This window comes from Rutilus rutilus (assembly GCF_951802725.1).
Source record: "Rutilus rutilus genome assembly, chromosome: 24".
Lineage (NCBI taxonomy): Eukaryota > Metazoa > Chordata > Actinopteri > Cypriniformes > Leuciscidae > Rutilus > Rutilus rutilus.
Window position 1 is genome coordinate 30771813 of NC_140228.1, and position 21732 is coordinate 30793544.

At 42.3% G+C, this 21732-nt stretch overlaps 1 protein-coding gene across 1 annotated transcript in view; it reads right to left on the reverse strand.

The window, feature by feature from the left end:
* Nucleotides 1-11119: 11119 nt before the first annotated feature.
* The window catches only part of cdh19 (cadherin 19, type 2), a 55786-nt gene continuing 45173 nt past the window's right edge, over nt 11120-21732 (reverse strand). Inside the window, exons 10-11 of the mRNA XM_084399666.1 lie at nt 19683-19934; nt 11120-13985 (exon numbers count right to left, since the gene is read on the reverse strand). Of these exons, the coding sequence (XP_084255792.1) occupies nt 13432-13985; nt 19683-19934 (806 nt within the window). The 3' untranslated portion in view covers nt 11120-13431. The remainder of the gene's footprint in view (nt 13986-19682; nt 19935-21732) is intronic.

Sequence of the window (21732 nt, forward strand, 5' to 3'; positions counted from 1 at the left end):
TCCTGATCAATTCAGTGATTTCAGAGATAGCTGGGAGGTGGAAGGAAGAGAATGAGTGTGTGGATGGGTGAAAATCAGCTGAGATGCTGTGGTGAGGGATATCTCCAAGGTTCTGGTGAATATTTTTTATTTTTTCAGTGAAAAATGACATAATGGAGTTGCAAAATTGGGTTGTATACAGGTGAGGGGGGAGAAAGTCCTGAGGTTGAGTGATATTGTTAAGTATGGAAAACAGTGACTTCGAGTTTCCTTTATTTGCAGTGATTATACTGGAGTAGTAGTGACTTTTAGTGCGAACGATGGAGTCCTTGTATTGTAAGATGTGATTATTGTACATTTCTTTGTGAATAGTGAGACCAGTTTTCTTGTAGAGACGTTCAAGTTGCCGACCTTTGGCTTTCATGAGACGAAGATCGGTGGTGAACCAGGGGGCAGAGACGGAAAATGAAACGGATCTGGTTTTTAACGGAGCAAGGGAATTAAGAATATTATGGAGTCCGGTGTTGTAATGAGAAACCAGATCATCGGGAGAAGATAGAGTATGAGTGTCGGGGGGGCAGAAGGAGTGGAAACTTGAAGTGAGAGTGGCAGGATTAATATTCTTTATATTCCGAAATGAAATAAAACGTGTTTTTTTAGAGATGGAGAGAGTGAGTTTCATTGAAAATGAGATGAGATAATGGTCAGTTATGGGGAGTTCAGCAGGTGTAAAATCAGAAGGGGTTATACCAGAGCAGCAAATTAAGTCCAGAGTATGTCCTTTTGAGTGTGTGGGGAAAGTGATATGTTGCTGGAATCCAAAACTCTCTAGACAGGAGGAAAAGTCTTTAGTGAGAAGCAGATTGATATTGTCCATGTGGATATTAAAGTCACCCAGCAGAATTATGTTTGATGAAAGAGAGGATAGATGAGTAAGAAAGACAGCAAAATCATTTAAAAATTCACTATTCAGTTTTGGGGGGCGGTAGACAGTAGCAATAATGGTTGGAGTAGGACCAGAAAGCTCGCAGACAACAGATTCGAATGTGCTAGAGACAGGCACAGAAACCGGCGAGACTTTCCACTTCTCGTGATAGATTATCGCGAGACCTCCTCCCCGGCCGGAGCTGCGTGGTTGACAGATGTAAACAAACCCACTAGGAGTGGATTCATTAAGCTGAGAAAAGTTGTTGGGCTGTTGCCATGTCTCGGTTAAACAAAGAAAGTCAAGCTTACGATCTGAAATGAGGTCCTGGATAAGATGTCCCTTGTCTGTCAGTGAGCGGATGTTGAGCAGAGCGAAGTTGACTGTGGTGTTGTCACAGCTGGTGGTGGTGCTAGCTGACCGAGCTAGGCGGGCTAACACGCTGTGGTCGACAGCCCGGTTGATAGATCGTGGAGGGCGTGAAGAGCTGGACCAGAAGGATTTTATTGCAGTTAAGCTGTTGTAGTGGAAATTCCGGCGGGACCATCGGTGGATATATCTCGGGCGAGGCTGAAAGGCGATGTCCGGATGAAGGTGGAGAGCCTCAGGCGCAGGTCCAGGCAGGTGACAGCGCAGCCGGAGAAGATCAATGGCCGAATACTGGAGCAAGCCCGTCACTAGCAGGTGAACAGGCAGTAGAAAGAGCCAGACACAGACGAGCAGAATGTATTTCCTACCAGCCCGCATTGTACTTTAGGCAGCGTTGACGGCCAGAAAAAAACGGCGGATGAGGCAGAAGCCAGGACAGTATTCTGTCAAGACCCCGATGTAGTCACATCTCGTTCCTCGCTTACGGGTAAATAGTCTAAAAACAGGTCAGAGAGCAGCTGATCATGATGGGGATGTTTGCACCAGCTCTGCAATTCAGATTCCAGTCATGTTTATTTATGCAGCACTTTATACAATAGATTGCTTTAAAATAAGCATCTTTACAGCATTAATCATAAAAAAATGAACAGTGACAGTGTCTCTTTCAGTTAGTATTACAACATCAATTTGAAGTATAAAGCAGCTCTTTTTACCTACGGATGACTGACCTCGATGTACTGAACAGAAGTCTACTTTTATTTATGTATGCTCACAAGAACAATTAAATGTTGTGCTTTTGTAAAATAAAGAAAACAAACAGTATGCCCTTTCTGCCATCTCTGTTACTGTGAACAACTTCTGGAGCCCGTCACAAAAATGACCCGAAATTCAGCGTATACTTTCCTCATAGACATGAGAAACATGTCTATAGAAAGCTTGACATGTCTATGTCTTTTAAATGAACCAATTCATATTGAAACGAAATATTCTCTGATTACTTAATCCGTAAACCAGGCGAACGTGTACATGTCCCCATCACCTTGATAAACAATGCATCAAGCTACATCAGATTTGGAAGACAACATGCTGTGAGGAATAAGAATTTACCTCAGAAGAAGAATATGATCCGACACAGCTTGATTCAGCAGAGGATAGATTTCTGTTGAGTAACTCATTTATGAATTACATAAGTTGATATAATATTTTTAAATAAATGTACTAATTTTACTAGTTGGGTTTTTCCCAACTATATTACCAGACTTAGTTGTGTTAAATCAAAAGAAACATATTGAAATATCAAACATAAGGACAGAAATAGGTAACTAAATGTCGAACGAAACAAGGATGTAACTTTTATGCTCTATGATATAACATAAATATATGTATATATATATATATATATACACACCAGTATCGTCATCAGGCCCGATACTGCGCTTGTGTACTTGTACTCATACTTATAAAAATGCTTCGATACCAACAACCGATACCACGCAGCGTGTGTACAGTGTCCAGAAAAAGAAAGACTGACAACAGAGTTTGTAGTTCCATTGTATATGTCAATGGCAAAGAAAATAAAAAATAAAAGGCATGTATTATTAACTGACGGAAAGAGAGAGAGGGGGAGAGAGAGACAGGTTCCCAACTGGATGTGTGTGATTGGAGAGGAGAGGCTCTGAAGAGGAGAACTGGCGGCGTGTGATGAGGCACACCTGAGGAGAATGAAGCCTCATCACCGCCGCTGTTAAATACTGAGCGCACTTCTCCTCGAGAGACCGGTCTCTTCCCTGTGCTTGCACACTGGTGTCCTTGTGGGTCCAGGAAGGGAGCGCGGAGGGATTCCCTCGCCGTCCAATATGTGAGTCGCCGGACCCGCCGTCCGGAATGGAGAAACATGCGTGACGCCGCTGACGGGCTAGGATGCCGGCCGCTATTCCCCTCAGTTGTCAGGGCCTAGAGAGGACAAGCCGCGATGCCGAAGCCGCCGCCCCTCGCGCTTCAAGCTAGGTTTATACTCGACGCGTCCGCACGAGCGCGAAGGTGCGCGCGGCAAAAATGATGTCTTTGCGGTGTGGGCGGTCGTGCGCGTTGGGTGCGCAAGACCCCATTTCGCTTGGCGGTGTGCGCGGCTTTTTTTGTAACAGCGCGCGCGGCTCCGCATCCGAAGATGAACGACTTCGAGCCAAATCTGGCCGAGCTCGAACTTCTCACCACACCGGCACCCTGTTTGCACGTCTAAATTAGTTGCTTACATACAATAGCATAACACGTATTTTTAATGAACATAAAGGTCCATGTTTAAAAAAAAAATTCACGAAACTTAATTAAATGTTTAGTGAAATTAGAAAATATGTAAGAGATTGTTAATTTAGTTATATTGTATACACATTCTCATATCCATATATTTAGTTTTATTGCCACGAGTAATAATCTCAGGGTTTACTGGGTTTTACACGATTCTTTTTGTAGTGTGGTATTGATGGTGGTGTACTAAAATAAACATTGTCACGTGTGTATAGCTTCTTCTCACCGCTGATTCCTGATGGTTTAGAGGACAATTACTCGAGTCGCCCCCTATCGTTTCAAAGAATAGTACAATGGCGAGCGCGTCGAGTATAAACGCCTCGTCCGTTTGGGGAGGTGCGCGCGCAGTCTGCGGAGACTCGCGCTGTGGAGCCAGGAGAAAGTATAAACAAGGCTTCAGACCGAAGAGAGAGAAGTGCGTGCGACCGCCGGACACTCCCCTCTTACCTGGACCCATCCCATCTCTTCACTACCCATCCTTCACGATTCCCTGGCACGATGAGGACACCAGATTCCCTTTTGTTTTAAAACGTTATTTCTCCCATTTTTGGACATTTTATGTTTACTTTAATAAATGCCTCTCCTAGGCCTGACAACACTCACACTGTGTCTGTCGTTTGCTCCTCCCGCCACAACTGTTTAATGATTAATGCATAACCAGTGGTTCCTTACATCATTGCAGGACGTTTGCTGTCTCAGTGTTTGCTGTCTCAGAATTCAGTTCAGTGTTCGCGTGCTGTCTATTTCATGTCTTGCACTTGAACGGACGAATTCACATAAAATTGTGTAAAAACGAGTATCCTAGTAAACATAGTCGGTTATATCTCAAGTGAACGTAGACCGTATATTCAAATGGGATCCGTGTGTTTGGTCTTAATGGGACAGCATTCTAATAAACCTGTTGCTGTGTTTTAATTTTATTCAAACAAAGTCAAAGAAATCACTCATGGCTCTTGACTGAATAACTTTCCTAACTTTATAAAGATCCATCTATTTCATTTATATAGTGATGAATATGCAGTGTCATTGCACATTTGATTACTTTATTCAAATTTCTGAACCTGAAAACGTCTCGGGTTACGTATGTAACCCTCGTTCCCTGAGTAGGGAACGAGACGCTGCATCGATACTCGATACTTTGGGGAATGCCTTCGGCATGAAGCGTCTGAAGTCAACTATGGAACTATTCCAATCTTGATTGGTGCAACGTCACCCGTGACGTCGCATGTGACGGTGATCCGGAAGCTACAAAAGGGTCACAGGAACCAGGAAATGTTAGCTTCTAATTGGTCAAAGCAAGTCGTTCTCAGGGGCGCGAAAAGTGTGGCCGAGGGATGCAGCGTCTCGTTCCCTACTCAGGGAACGAGGGTTACATACGTAACCCGAGACGTTCCCTTTCGTAAAGGGAACTCCCGCTGCATCGATACTCGATACTTTGGGGAACGAATACCCACGCCGCCACACTGAGAGAAAACGCCCTGGTGTAAAGCATCTGGCACACTCACGGACGATAGAATGAGTAGAGGGCAGATCCAAACTAGCTTGTCATAAGATTTGGTGCAAGAAGGGGAGGTCTGGAGCCGGAGGCTCGACTGACCTCATGGATGGGAGCCCCAGACCATAGAAAATATTAGATGAGAGGTGAAGGCAAAAGCGCACCTTGTACTTCAAATATAAGTGGTTTTAGATAACCAACTGTACTCTTAATAAAGGGAATAGCTCCTAACCCTTGATGCATAACTAGATGGACTGACTCCTCTCAGCCTAAGGCCTAACGTAGGAACCTCAAAGGCTACGACCTTGACCATCCGACACATGCGATGGAGGATGGAATACCCGAAGAATCTTAACATTGCCTACAGGTACCTCAGTACCGGGCAAAAATAACGTTGAGTGGCTCCCACGCTAGCAAGTAAGAGGGGGCAGCACCACCACTCTTCCAGGGAGTAAGACGAGCAGGAAGCAGACTCAATAGATTCTCCTATATATACTTATATATCTCAAATATATATTCGTATACCTCACCCACAGGACATGATGGGTGCCAGGGATAACCCATCAGCCTGATGCCAATAGGCTGGATGAAAAGGATTCATCCTCCAATCTACAGGAACATGGAGTTTCAGTGGGAACGTCCTTTCGAGAACACCCTTAGAGGCTTGCGGAGGGCACTGAGGCCGCCACAGAGGCCCTAAGCATGAACAGGAGATCCCGTTAGAGAGCGGGATGGAACACCAGTACTGAAGCCAGTGGGCAGTAATAAACTGGGTTCAATGCCCTCCCTAACTTAATTGTTTAGTTCCTAGTAGAGTGGGGTTCTAGTATGGATGTCCTGACCACCTCGGTGGAAAGGGCAACCTAATTATGGGTGGGACCCCCTCAAGGGCCAGACCCATAGTCTCCATTACTCTGGTCGGGGATGAAATAATGTACCATCAGCCTGCGACAGAAGATCTCTCCTAATAGGAATTTTCCATGGAGGACTCTCCAAGAGACTAATAAGGTCTGAAAACCAAATTCGAGCCGGCCAGTACGGAGCTACAAGGAGCAGTCTCACTCCGTACCTCCTGACTCTTTCTAGAACCCCAGGGAGCAGAGCGATCGGGGGAAAAGCGTACAGACGTGACCTCGGCCACATCTGTACCATGGCATCCAGACCCAAAGGAGCTGGATGTGAGAGAGAGTACCAGAGCGGGCAATGAGAGTTCTCATGAGAAGCGAAACAGGTCAACCTCCGCCCGGCCAAACTCTCTCCATATAAGCTCAACCACTTCAGGGTGGAGCCGCCATTCCCCGGGCCTCAGCCCCTGCCTCGACAGGATGTCTGCTCCCATATTATCAACCCCAGGAATATAAATAGATCTGATGGAGAGAAATTTGTCCTGGGACCAAAGAAGAATTTGATGCGCCAGTCTACAAAGAGGGCGAGATCTCAATCCTCCCTTGGCAGTTGATATAAGAGACCACCGACATATTGTCTGTCCTAATAAGAACATGATGGCCTCTGAGGTCTACAAGGAAGTGCCTCAGGGCAAAAATACGGCCAACATCTCCAAGCGATTAATATGCAATGTGAGATGATGGTCTTTCCAAGTACCTCGGGTGTAAGGGTGTAACGGCCCTCCATAACCGTACCCCAGCCCGTTAGGGACGCATCCGTGGTCAGAGTTTTTCTCTCACATGGTGCTCCCAAAACCGGGCCCTGAGACAGGAACCATGGTTTCTTCCATACGACAAGAGAACGAAGGCATCTGCGCGTAACTCTGATCGTACGAAAAGGGTTTCCCAGAGGACAAAAACCCTTGTTCCTGAGCCACCACTGCAAGGCCCTCATATGGAGCAGACCAAAGGGTACTACCGTGGAAGCTGCAGCCATAAGACCCAAAACTCCTTGAAAGTGTTTGACAGTGATAGCCTGGCCTAACCTAATACTCTTCAATGTGTTTAAGATAGTATTTATACGAGCAGGAGACAATTGTGCCCGCATCGTGACTAAGTCCCACTCTACTCCCAGGGACGTAGTCCTCTGAAGAGGAGTTAAGGAACTTTCCTTCACATTGAGTCTCAACCCCACACACCTCAGATGACGCAAAACAACATCTCGATGTTGAATTGCTAGTTCTTTTCGACTGAGCCAAAATGAGCCAGTCATCTATAAGATACGGACCCCCTGAAGTCTCAATGGAGCAAGGGCCGTGTCCATACATTTAGTGAAGGTGCGAGGGGATAAGGCTAGGCCGACTGGAAGAGTCCAGAACTGATGCGCTTTTCCCCCCAAAAGCGGATCTCGGAAACTTCCTGTGATAGGGTTAGAAGGGAAAGAGTTAAGGAGCTTGTGGATCTATCAAGACAGACCAGTCCTCGGTGCTGGTCTGACTAACAGTCGGTAACTTGAATCTGAACCCCCTCGGAGGTTGATCCAGTACCATGAGATCCAAAATAAGGCCTAACTCCCCCCCTCATAGGAACTATGAAGTGCCAGCTGTAGAACCCAGGCTCCCGTAACCAAGGAAGAGCCCACTTTGAGGTTTCCTGTGTTAAGAGGGACTAGACTTCCTGTTCCAAGAACCGACCCTGCTCGGGGCTGGCCGACATGTGAACCACCCTTAGTAGATAATATTTGTATATTAGCTCCACTGTAAGCAGGACCCCCTAGGATATATTTTGAAGACCCCTCGGGGTGTCTAAATATGCCATTATGGGGACCAGTCCCTCGAGACTGGCCTCGGCTATAAATTTCCAAATGGCTTCGGTGACCTGAAGCAGCTAACTGGCAGGAACTAACCGAAATATGCTCTCTACAGACCTCCTGAGAGGCGGCGAACTCGACAGGGCCGCAACGTTATCGGGCAGATACTGCGATTTGTGTTCGCTGGAAGCCGATGTGTCCCGAAGCGCCATCGGCGGCGGAAAGCAAACATCGATTTCCTAAGGGCTGCATAAGGGGGCGAGACTCCTGTACTCGCTCTCCTGGGGGAATGCCCATAAGGGTCTGCGTGTTACGACAAGACCTCTTAGTTGAAGCCATCTTAGCCCGAGAGACAGTCCTCAGACCTGTCTTCGGTATGGAGTGCTTCGTGCGAGAATGTTTCTTCTGGCCCCAAGCCTTATACGGGGGGGCACGAGAGGAAACCTTCTCAAAATATGAGGAGCTGGCGGCTGTCCCATGAGGCTGCCCCCTGGCAGCAACCCCATGAGACCTGGACTGACAACTGGGGATAGCTGATTGTCGCTCTGCCTCCTGAAGCCTCTCGACAACGGATCTTGCCGCGTCGCCAAAGAGGCCGGAAGGTGAAAGGGGAGCATCGAGAAGGAAAGCCCTGTCTTTCTCCCCGATCCACAAGCGATTAAGCCATAAATGTCTCTCTGAGACGACTAGTGCTGCCATAGAACGGCCAATAGCACGGACCGTCTCTTTAATAATACGGAGAGATAAGTCAGCTACTCTATGAAATTCAGTAATACCATTGAGTGAGACCTCCCAGTTATCATCCACCTGCTTGAGGAGGTCAGCCAGATATGCCTGTAATAACCCCATTGTGTGTGGGCATGCACCGGCTCGACCCACCGCCATATATGCTTTCCCTAACAAATTCGATGTACGAGATTTAGAGGGAAGTGTCTGAGCTATCAGGGGTGACGCAATGTCGGGGAGAAAATATTTCGCAAAATATTCCTCAACCCGAGCCATCACCTCATAACCATTTTCATTAGATTCCCTAATGGATGAGTAAATATATACATGGGGGGGGGGAATAATTGAGATGAAAATGGATTTTTCCACGATCTCGATACCTCAGTATGGAGATCAGTGAAAAAAGGGAAGGCTCTGACACGAAGATTGTGACTGGGTCTGCAGGAAGCGCTCATTCATTTTATTTTTCTTAGTCGCTTCCTGCTTATTATATGGCCATTTAACATTTAATTTAACCACTGCCCAGATTACAACCTCCAGCAACTCCTCACTAACGGGGATATGGGGTGGTGAATCCCCATATCCACGTGATTCAGTGTTGATAAATAATATCTAACTCCTCGGAGCCAGATAAATCAAACGCTGTGTCTTTAACACGGTCGGAAGAAGCCGCAGCGCGGGCTTCCGAACCGTGCGCGAGACCAGTGGAGCTGGTTAATAAACACTGAGAAAGGGTCGCAACCGTCTCAGTATTATATGCCAGCCCCACGTGCGAATCCCATGCATACAAGTAGCGCGCTGCCTCAACAGACGCGGGACCTGATGCACTGGAAACGCGAGCCTGATCTATTTGATCGAATCAAACGCTCTGTCTTTAACACGGTCGGAAGAAGCCGCAGCGCGGGCTTCCGAACCGTGCGCGAGACCAGTGGAGCTGGTTAATAAACACTGAGAAAGGGTCGCAACCGTCTCAGTATCATATGCCAGCCCCACGTGCGAATCCTATGCATACAAGCGGCGCGCTGCCTCAACAGACGCGGGACCTGATGCACTGGAAACGCGAGCCTGATCTAATTGATCGAACAAGCTCAAACGGGAGCGGAGCTTTTTCATTGAAAACAGTTTGCACAGACAGCGCCCTCGAGCACCGCCCGTGCATGCTCCACTCCCAGACAAACTACACAAAGCGAGTGTGTGTCACCCTCGCTTAAATAACGTGGGCAAGGGGACGCACACTGCCTGAATAGCTTCTCTTTTATTCACCATAAATAATACTCTTTTCACGGGACAGACAACACCAAATAGAACAGACAAGATGACATAGAGCGCTTGCTGAAGACCAGAAGCTAACATTTCCTGGTTCCTGTGACCCTTTTGTAGCTTCCGGATCACCGTCACATGCGACGTCACGGGTGACGTTGCACCAATCAAGATTGGAATAGTTCCATAGTTGACTTCAGACGCTTCATGCCGAAGGCATTCCCCAAAGTATCGAGTATCGATGCAGCGGGAGTTCCCTTTACGAAAGGGAACTACTGTTAGACCTAGGCCTACCTGAGAAACCCAAAAAACACTGTATATTTCATTTGTAGCCTTTATTTGTTGTATTGTATTTAAGATGCAGAGTCATACGTACTGCAGCAGAATCAGAGTTCACTGATCACATGACGAGAGTAAGTGACGAAATGACTGACACGACCATGGCGGAGGATTCGTTGCAGTCTAAGCATCTGATAAATGTCTTATCTTGTTGAATGCGTGTTCACCGCCGCCGCTGCTCCTTACTCACAGAGTACATGCAATCATGAAATCGAAAGTTTAAGTAAAACACGAGTGCGCATTCAAACGGGATTTCAATACCCCGCATTTTGATAGCGGCTCCCTGATGCATGCGAATATCTCCCAATATGAAAGTTATCTTAGGCTGGGCTGGGCAAAGTATATTAAAACATACTTTGATTATGGTTGGACTTATTGTTTGCACTTAATAAGACTTAAAGAAACCTGTGTTATTCATTTTTATTTATACTGTTATAATTTCTATGATCAATTTGTGGAGTTCAGTTAAGAGGTCAAAAGTAGTAGAAGCTCATAAACCATGTACAGTAAGGTCTGAAGAGACTCGTGAAATCAAACAGGAGAGAACCCAGTCAGCTGAGTTTGTGTCAAAACCTTTTACAGTGCTTGAGTATTGTTGTCTTTTACTGCATATGATAATTCATTCTCAGAAAGGAGAAGTGAAATGACATTCATTACAAGATGATTAGTTAAAACATTTCAAATGCACCTGTGGACTATTTTTCTAGTCATGTATTTCATCATTGAGGATTTCTTAAAAATACTGTGTAAAAATCTCGTCTCGTTCTTGTGAACTCAGTCTCGTGTCTCGTCTCGTGAGCTAACTGTCTCATCACAACCTTAGGAAATATATATTTGCTAAACAAATTAAGTCAACTAATATGATTCATTCATACCAGTATCGGACTCGTTCTGGAAAGAGTGGTATCGGTGCATCCCTAATATATATATATATATATATATATATATATATATATATTATATTATATTATATTATATTATATTATATTCTTGAGATAAAGGACAAAACATGTCCTATACACAAAAGCCATCTTTATGTCAAAAATAAAGAAATTCATCAAAATAAAAATATTTAAAAAGATACATCTAAAGGAAATCTGGATACTCAGGACATTCATTGCTTTAATAATTTTGTTAGTATTATTTTAAATACATGCTCTATACTTGGAAAATACATGTAGTTTAACCTGTCCTCAGCATGAGGTCATAATGTAAAACAGCTAAACAAGTGTTTAAAAATAAAATAAAATAAAAAAAAGGAAACAAAAACATTTAAATTGAAAGGCAGAGATCTGTAATATATCAAACAATATAAAAAGTAAATCTTGAATTATATTTGCCATAAAAAAATGCCAAAGTTGTGTCCTCACTATGCGTCAACTCCTTCAGGATTTTTTTATAATTCTGAATAAATCAGGCAATGTCATGGTCATCTATAACTCTGAGGACCCCTTTTCTATTTCCTGCTCATTGTGGATCTCACACTAAGACACATAGTCCTAAACGTTTTATATATATGTTTTGTATTTTATATAAACAATGTTGAAGTCTCTGCAGTCATAGCTTTAACACGTCAACTTCGTCATCCCAGTGTTACAGTTTCTGTAAATAGCTGTGGGATACATCTAGACATTTGTATGTTTATTAAGGCAGCTACAACTAAAACTTGCTCCACTGTACAACACGTGGTGAAGGTGGACATATTAGTCTTGTCAACTCTGTCAGGTTTTCTGTCTGATGGAGTTGACCTGTATGGTGATGGAGTTGACAAGCGCTCACAAAGCTCGTCATATAGTTATATTATATTACTTATTTATTTTAGCATATGGGGAATTATTCTAATGTTGTTTCATGATTTTATTTAATGGACTTCATAGAGAGTAGCATTTCCCACTGCTTAAGTCATGCAGGTTGGCACAAATAAAACGTATGTAATTGATGTGGTTTAAACACAGGCTACAGATCCTCTGGATTCACATCAGGAAGATTTCTGTCGCTGCTACAGCGGCTCATAATAACGCTTACATTACACTCAGCCTAACGTACGCTTCTTGTGTTCTGTGAGCTAGTGGAGACCCAGAATGAGATGTTCTGTGCAGCTAAAAGGAGAAAAACAAACCACTGGAAGGACTGTTGTTTTAAATTAAATATTAGTATAAAAATTAGTTGTTCAATCAATCGTTTGTTGTACCCTCAGTTGGACCTTTGTCAACACCCTCAGTTTTTAACACCGTCAGATGAAGGTTTCTATTCATTTTGAAATAAATATTTTATTATTTTTTTCCATTTATTGTGTTAAAATATTAAAACATCAACTGAACTACATGATATTATGTCTGATTTACCTAAGAACATTGGTTATATATGTTTAATATTAAAAAGTAGGTTAGAGATTTAAGGAATTTAGGACCTGGATTGTTCATAATAACCCTAACCCAATTTCTTTTTTAGAAAATGTATTTTTCACTTAGCTTCTTTACTGAATACCAGTATTACATAACTCACGACTTTACACTGTTGTCCAATAAATCTAATTAAAATGGCATGCTTTTTAATGTGTTTTTAAGTAATGTAATTAGGTTATGAAGTGAATAAATCTACATTTTCAGAAAAACCTGTTCCCTCACATGGTTAATTAGCTGAGATCTTTGTCTACAAATCTATCAGTTTATAATAAATGTACTATTAAATAATAAAAACTAACTTCTAAAACGTTTTGTCCCTTATCTGAAGAATCAGTGATTATTATTATTATATTATTATTTTTGTAATAACACTGATGTAGAAGCACCTAACCCTGGTTGCAATCCTAAATTTGACTTGACATAAACTTTAAACTTGTCCCTCAAATCTTATTGGTTGATTGGAATGTTGTTCCAGGAACATGTTGGACTTGTTGAAATCAGGTTCTGCGTGTTGGGCAGTAAAATGTTTATTTAGTATTTTTTTTAGTGGCTAGTCCAACTCGCAACCGCTCAGAGCAGGGTTCGAACCGGCACGGGAGGTGGGGGCGATATAAAAACTGCAGCACTTTACCATCAGTCGCTAGGGCCCCTATTGAGATATAAATATAAATTAAATTATTATTATTATAATGTTACATAAAGATGGATGTGTGTATGTACACACGAGTATTAGTGCCATATCAGACCATCATAACATAACAATAGGGTCTCTGCAATATACATTCTCTGATGCCCAAAGAGTTTCAGAAGTAGTAGAAGAAAAACTGGGTTCAAGATCCTTCTTTGTTTTGACCCCTAAAAGTTCAATTCAGTCACTCCAAGATTTGTAGGTATGATCATAAAAGCCACAGTGAGAATATTTTTTTATCGTCAGGTCAGAATAAGGTGTCATCATCTGCTCCTCCCAGCCACGGGGAGAGCCTCAAGAGCTGTGGCCCCGAATCACGGGTTTGACTCACGCAAGGGTCAGATGTGTCAGACTCCAGCGAGCTCGGTGACCCCGTGACCTCAGACTCCAGCGAGCTCGGTGACCCCGTGACCTCAGACTCCAGCGAGCTCAGTGACCCCGAGACCGACCCCGTCCCCTCAAACGCATACGTGTGCAGACAGTCGAAGGGTGGGACGTAGGGGTCTTCATCTGCCTCAGCCAGACGATCCATAATAAACTGTTGAAAGACCCCGTCTTCTGGTCCTATGAGGTGAGAGTGACGTAGAGACATGCGGATACTGGTGGTGACTTGTTCTCGACAGAGCCTGCGCTCTCGCCGGTGCGGATGCCGAAGACAAACTGTTTGGTTGGGCTGTGTCTCTGGGACTGTAAAACTCAAGATTTTCTCAGAGAACTCTTCTGTTTCCAGCTCTTGTGTTGCCATTTTCTCCTGCCGTAATGTCTTGTATTTTCGCACAGCTAGAATTAAGGTGGATAGCACTGCAGGGCAAGCCAGAAAGAGAAGTGTTTTACAATACAATATTTATTTATAAAGCACATTTAAAAACAACCAAAGCTGACCAAAGTGCTGTACAGAACAGAATAAAACTAAGAAAAATAAAAACAAATACTACACTTTTAAAATGAACACGTTTTAAACTGGATATAATTAAGAAAATCTTACCAGGGTCAGGTCCAGGACTTATAAAAACATCAAATACATTAAAAACGGTATTAAAGGCACAATATGTAACATTTCTGGATTACAATTAGGATCAGGGCCGATTAAGCATTTTTTTAACTGATCGGTATCGGCTACCCTAAACCCGAGCCTTTATTTTACATCCGCTGTCACGCCGGTGTTGTGTTGTAGGATTGCCAGCCAGCGACCGCCATTAAATGGAAAAGAAGAAGCTCAAATGTGCTCGAGAACCAATGCAGTCTGTTCTAGCATGTCTCACACACACGTTCAAGCTTCCATGTTAGGCATGTTTGATGCACACTCAAATGTCGTTTATTTACTATTAATTTTTATCTGCCGTCAGACTATTTTAGACATCTTTCCCATAATGTGTTGCTGTCGATTGCGTCTTGATTGGAACTTGACTGACAGACTTTCATTCTGACACCGTGAGCATCATGCTTTCTAACCTAAAATCCACTTTTTTCCCTTTATACTGCAATTATTCTGCTTATATAAATACATAATAAAATACAAAATGCACATACAAAATAGAAGAAGTTTACATCAGTAGTCTCATATTCAAAACTGTGACCACACAGTCATGTTTACATCTACTAATGTCTTTATAAAGTGTATGTACATAGACATATATATCAGGGGCGTGAAAGGGAGGCAGTGCCTCCTAAAAAAAAAAAAAAAAAAAAAAAAAAAAAAAAATATTACAAAAATGTTGTAATATACAGTATTATCATGCTGATGACACTCAGCTCTATATTTCTTCACGCCCTGATGAAACTTTCCAATTCACAAAATTAATGGAATGCATAGCTGATATAAAAAACTGGATGACTAGTAATTTTCCTACTACTTACCCATACACAAAAGAAATATATTTGAAATATATTTTCAAAATATATTTTTGGAATATATGCAAATATTTGAAATTGGCCCAATAAATATATTTTAGTTAAATATATGTAAATATATTTTCATATATGTTTACATATATGTTCATATATGTTTTAACTTTTGCAAATTGTTTCATTTGAAATATATTTTGAAATTTAAAAAGTTATTTTTTAGATAGACCACTTCAGCCGTGGATGTGGGCATGGGAGAGCAGTGCTCTACCACTTCACCCACCCACATGTTTCCTACTGGTCGGTGATCGAACCGGCAACCCTTCGGTTACAAGCCTGAAGCCCTAACCAGTAGGCCACAGCTGCCCCTTTACTGACTTTATTGGCCTAAAATGACAATTTTATGTAGGAAATAACACACAGAATGCAGTTTTTTTTTTTCTATTTTCACAGAATTGAATACAGTTATTTAATAGTGTGTGTATGCAGTGTTAGACACTGAGTTCTATCTATTGTTTAAGTGTACTTCACTGTTGCAGTGTCACTGCTATACTTGCATCATAAATATTGTGCATATTTTCAATATTTAAATGACTTCAGGAAAGATGTCAATAAAACAACAATAAATCTAATAATTGCACTTAGTGTTAGGTACGTGCCACCTAATATGGCCTAATAGTCCTAGGAAAGCAACTATCTGTCATTTTACATTGCAGTCATTTAAATGTAAGTACAGTATTTATTATAGCTGTGTGTCATAATACAGTAGTGAAATATGGTAGCCTACTGTTGTGTATAGGGGAAAAGGTAGAGGAATTACTATTAGGGATTAATAGTATTAGGGATTATCATCAAAATACATTTTCGACCCTTCTTTAGCAAGCTAAACATTTTATGACCATATATTTTGTCATATATTTTACATTACATGTTATAAATGTAAATATATTTCACACTTAACATCATATATTTTTGTTATATTTCAGAATATATTTCAAAATGATAAATATAAGTAAACAACAATGCAAATATATTTCAATGTATTTGGAATATATGCCACATATATTTTTGACACTTTAAAATATATTTCAATATATATTTTTTCTGTATGGGTAATTCTGAAAAAACAGAGATTCTAATTATTGGACAAAAAACGTCCTCACGTAATAACCTAGAATACTGTCTAACACTTGATGGCTGCTCTGTCAAGTCTTCGTCATCGGTTAGGAACCTGGGTGTGCTCTTTGATACTAATCTTTCATTTGAAAGTCACGTGTCTAGTATCTGTAAAACCGCATTTTTAATATATCTAAATTATGTCATATGCTCTCAATGACAAATGCGGAACAGTTAGTTAATGCGTTCATGACATCAAGACTGGATTATTGTAATGTTATTATGGGTGGTTGCCATGCACGCTTAATAAACAATAGTTCAATGTTAGGCTGCATAGTTTAGGTCAGCCGGAACCGGGAACACTTCCCATAAATCCTGATGTACTCGTTACATCATAAGAAGAATGGCGTCTACGCTAATATTAGTCTCTCTGTTTATCCCGAGGTTTACTGCAGTCCGCTGGATCCAGATCTGATGAAGGACCAGTGTCTGGACACACACACACACACACACACACACACACACACACACACACACACACACACACACACACACACACACACACACACACTCTAGATCTGATGAAGGACCAGTGCCTGGACACACACACACACACACACACACTCTAGATCTGATGAAGGACCAGTGTCTGGACACACACACACACACACACACACTCTAGATCTGATGAAGGACCAGTGTCTGGACACACACACACACACACACACACACACACACACACACACACACACACACACACACACACACACACACACTCTAGATCTGATGAAGGACCAGTGCCTGGACACACACACACACACACACACACACACACACACACACACACACACACACACACACACACACACACACACACTCTAGATCTTATGAAGGACCAGTGCCTGGACACACACACACACACACACTCCAGATCTGATGAAGGACCAGTGTCTGGACACACACACACACACACACACACACACACTCTAGGTCTGATGAAGGACCAGTGTCTGGACACACACACACACACACACACACACACTCCAGATCTGATGAAGGACCAGTGTCTGGACACACACACACACACACACACACACTCTAGATCTGATGAAGGACCAGTGTCTGGACACACACACACACACACACACACACACACACACACACACTCCAGATCTGATGAAGGACCAGTGTCTGGACACACACACACACACACACACACACACACACACACACTCTAGATCTGATGAAGGACCAGTGCCTGGACACACACACACACACACACTCCAGATCTGATGAAGGACCAGTGTCTGGACACACACACACACACACACACACTCTAGATCTGATGAAGGACCTGCGCCTGGACGCAACGACAGCACAGTCCTGAAGTGTCACTAGTCTCTCCCCTGTGAAGGCCTCCTTCCCTCCCTTTACCTCTCTACAGATAAAGCATTGTCGAGATAATTCCGGTTCACGTGGCTACGCGGACGCGATAAAAAATTCTGTATTATACATTTTTCAAGGCTTGTACCTTGGATCCTATTTCATGGTTTGCGTTCTCGAGCCATCAACCACTGTTTTGTGCAAATGAGCAGCTGGATTGCATTAAGGGTTTTCTGTTAGAACGGTGTTAGCGGCCCCTAAGTTAATAACTAATGATCTTTGCAACGGAAGTGAATCAATCAAAACTAACTTTAGCTGGACAATAACTTTATTCTAGAGCTGCTGTAAAGCCAAAACAATCTATGTTACTTTAATTTCCTATTATCACTGTAAAGCTGCTTTGAAATAATCTACAGTATATTGTTAAAAGCGCTATATAAATGAAGGTGACTTGACTACATTAGAGAAATTAGCAATTTTAACAAGTGTAACAGTGTCATTGCGTCGCCTGTAAATGACATCATGGGCCCTATCTTACACCCAGCGCAACTGAATTTGTACACCGACACATGTGTCATTCCTATTTTGCACCCGACGCACAGCAGACTTTTCCCTCGACAGACGCATGTCAGTAAATTAGGAAATTAGGGAATGAACTTGCGCTCCCGGGGGGCGGTTCAGCGAAAAGAGGAGGCGTGTTCTGGCGCAAACGTTCCCTGGTGCTATTTTGCAGTTCCAGAAAACAATTCCGCCACTGACCAGGAGAAACCTCGTCTAAAGTCAATGGCACGTTCAGATGCTATTTTAAGGGTGCATGCTTGGCCCACTGCACCATATAGGCATATAATAAAAACAGCAATGTAAAATATCCCACTCTCGGCCGCGCCCTGCTTCATACCACAGTAACATTAATAAAACTTCCATACTTTCGCATGAGCCCCATCTGATTGCTTCCATTGGCTGTGGAGGTGAAGATGCAACCTCCCATGATTCCATGCTCATTCACAAAGTCATCAAGCTACGCCCTTTTAATTGTTTAGAAGAAGCGACCTCTAGTGGCGAAACTTACATACTGTGCCTTTAATGTAATTTAAATAAATATCCCTAAAATATTTATCATAGGAATGCCAGCTAAAATAATTCTTCAGTTTCTTTTTAGGAAAATGAGGCATGCACCCTATTTCTTTATCACAAATGCCATTTCAGATTTAAGGTAAACCATTGGTGAAACTGAAAACTGACCAGGTTGTATACCAAAACAAAATGCTACATTGTCACAGTGCATGTCTGTAGAAATGTATCCATGTATGTGATGGTAAATACTTTCAAGATCAGATTGATATACAGTATGTTAGCACAACATGAATGGATCAATGCCTACTTAATCATTGCATCTTTTGTCTGTCATTAGTCAAGAGAGTTTCAAAGCAGGACATCTTGAAAGTCCATTTTGAGACGAGAAAAAAGTTTTAACTGTATTCAGTTTTAATGTTAGCAGTTGGCATGATATGACAAGATAGCAAATGAGCTTTAGTGGTACTTTAGTCAGATAAACTCTGTCTATGACCACATCTCAAGGTAATCAGCGGGCCAAAAACTCCTGGTCGTTGGCCCTAGAAGTGACAGTGGAAACACAGCTATTATTGTTGCTCTTTAAAACTTTTGGTGATACTATTTATCTAGATTAGGTATGGTGAAGACCACAAGTCTTCATTAGACCTAGATTAGGTCAATTTAATGGCTGACTATGAAGAATGCTCATTATGTTACACCCAATATTGCACATCTGCAAATTATATATGCAGTCTCATTTGCGTACAGTATGTAATTAGCATTATGACACTTGATCAAGCATCAATGTTATTATATTAGTGTGAGGTCACACTGGTATATCAGTATGTTGATTATGAGAGCTTATTAGATTGTTCACTGCTGTCATACTTGCCTGCTTGAAGCTTGAAGAATATTCCCTCATTAACACAAAAGCTCTGCCAGAAAAGAGAGTCTTGTGATTCAGTACTAACCCAACCTCAAATGTGTCCCACAATTAAAGAGAACTGGAGAAATCTCTCCTGGGCTATGCACCACTTTTAAAAGATTCCCTTAGAATCAGATGGTCATAATTGCACAGTGCCACTTCTCATTTAGCCTCACCTGCAAGTGTGATGAGGCAAACACACAGGCCCAGCAGAATCTGCATGTTGAGGTCCAGAGCGAGCGCTTGGGCTTCAACACCGGCTGATGGACAGTGACCCGTCGGCTGGCACACACACACCCTGATGGTGAGAGTGGTGGTGCTGGACAGAATGGGGGAACCGCTGTCTCTGATCACCACTGGAAGATAATAGTGGGTGCGATCATGTTGGGTGAAGGTGCTCCGCCGTGCCAGAATGCTAGCTGTGTTATCTGCAACAGTTTCAGATTACCATACAATTATATACACACAGTGCATTATACAAAAAGTATCCAGAAGACTTGATCATTGGATCTGTATATCAGTGGCATGCAGTGCTTTTTTGAAATGAGGAGGCAAAGTCCTCATTATTTTAAAATGCTTTATTTTAATCCAATGTAAATTATTGTTCCAGTTGCACTTAATGTTGACAAATTGTCCAGGGGCCTGTACCATGAAGGTAGCTGAACAAACTCGGGGTTACAGGATTAGTTTTGAGTTGACAAAACCAAACCGATGCAATCAGGCTTTATTGGTACCATGATGCAGCTCATCAACTTTCTCTGTCAACTCAGGCTTTGATCCTCAAGCTATGATTACTCCACACGTCTATTTTTATTTATTAGGGTGGAGGAAATTAAGACACTCTGTCTGTGTGTTCTCAGACAGTTGCTGATGTGAATGCACTGGGCTTTTTATTATGGCAAACATTTGAATGTGTGGCATTAAAAATGGACTGGCCCTTACACATCTCTTTTATTGTAGGATTTTTCACAACCTGCCCCAGAAACTGAGGCCTCTAACTCAATGGTCTTCAGAAGAAATGTGTAAGGATTTAAAACCCTTGGCCTTGACATAAATTACAGTCAGTCCTGTGTTTGTAGGAAGTCAAGGAACTTTTTGTGATTTGATGAGCCTCCAGAAAACTTGTAATGATCATGTGGTGGAATTATGTTTCAGGTGGAAACAGACTCAGTCAGGGCCCTGTACAAAAGGAGACTTGAACTAGACTGCACACTAGGAGACTTGAACTAGACTGTTCACTAAAGGAGACTTGGAACTAGACTGCACACTAAAGGAGTCTTGAACTAGACTGCACACTAGGAGACTTGAACTAGACTGCACACTAGGAGACTTGAACTAGACTGCACACTAGGAGACTTGAACTAGACTGTTCACTAAAGGAGACTTGAACTAGACTGCACACTAAAGGAGACTTGAACTAGACTAAAGGAGCTGACTGTGAGCTGAGGAGGCTCCAAACAAAATCAAACTGAATAAAACTGTTCTCAGTATGTATATAGTTATATTATATATATATATATATATTAGTATAACTTATTTAACCAAGTAACACTTTAGTATGAATATTTATTAATGCAACTTTCTCTTGCTCTCTTTCTCCCTCCCATCCCACAAAACCAATAAAACAGTTTGAGACCTATCTGCAGTTTCTATGTGCTTTTATTAAGTGTATTGTATGGTGATTGCATCTACATCTGCACCAGCTGGGTGGTCAAGTGTGATCGGGTCAGTTTCATCGGGGAGAAGCTGGTTTTGTGGTGTTTCTCGCTCCTTTCTACTGGTGGCTATATTGTGCAGAATGGCACATGCATGCAGCCACTATCTCTGATGCCCGCTCTGGTGACTCTGAAGCGCCGAACACAGTTGAAACGTGCCTTAAGGAGGCCAAAGGTCATCTCTCTTCACTCTGGTTTTACTGAGGGCCACATTGAAGCGGTGCTGTGGCCCTGTCTGAGGTCAGGGGGTTATTGTGTAGGTTTTTCTAGCTCAGTTCAAATTAACAGTGTTTTGTACTGTACCAAATTTAACTTGCTTTCCTCAAAGTGCTGACACAACACAGACTCATGGAAAATTTGTGAGACAAGCACTGGAGCCAGACCATTTGGCATCCAAACTTGATCATATGTTCATGACCACAAGTCATCTGCAGATGAAATGTTTAGTAGATCATTGTTATATCTGTTAATGTTACTATTAATTTAAAGATTCATCTCACTGAAAATAATC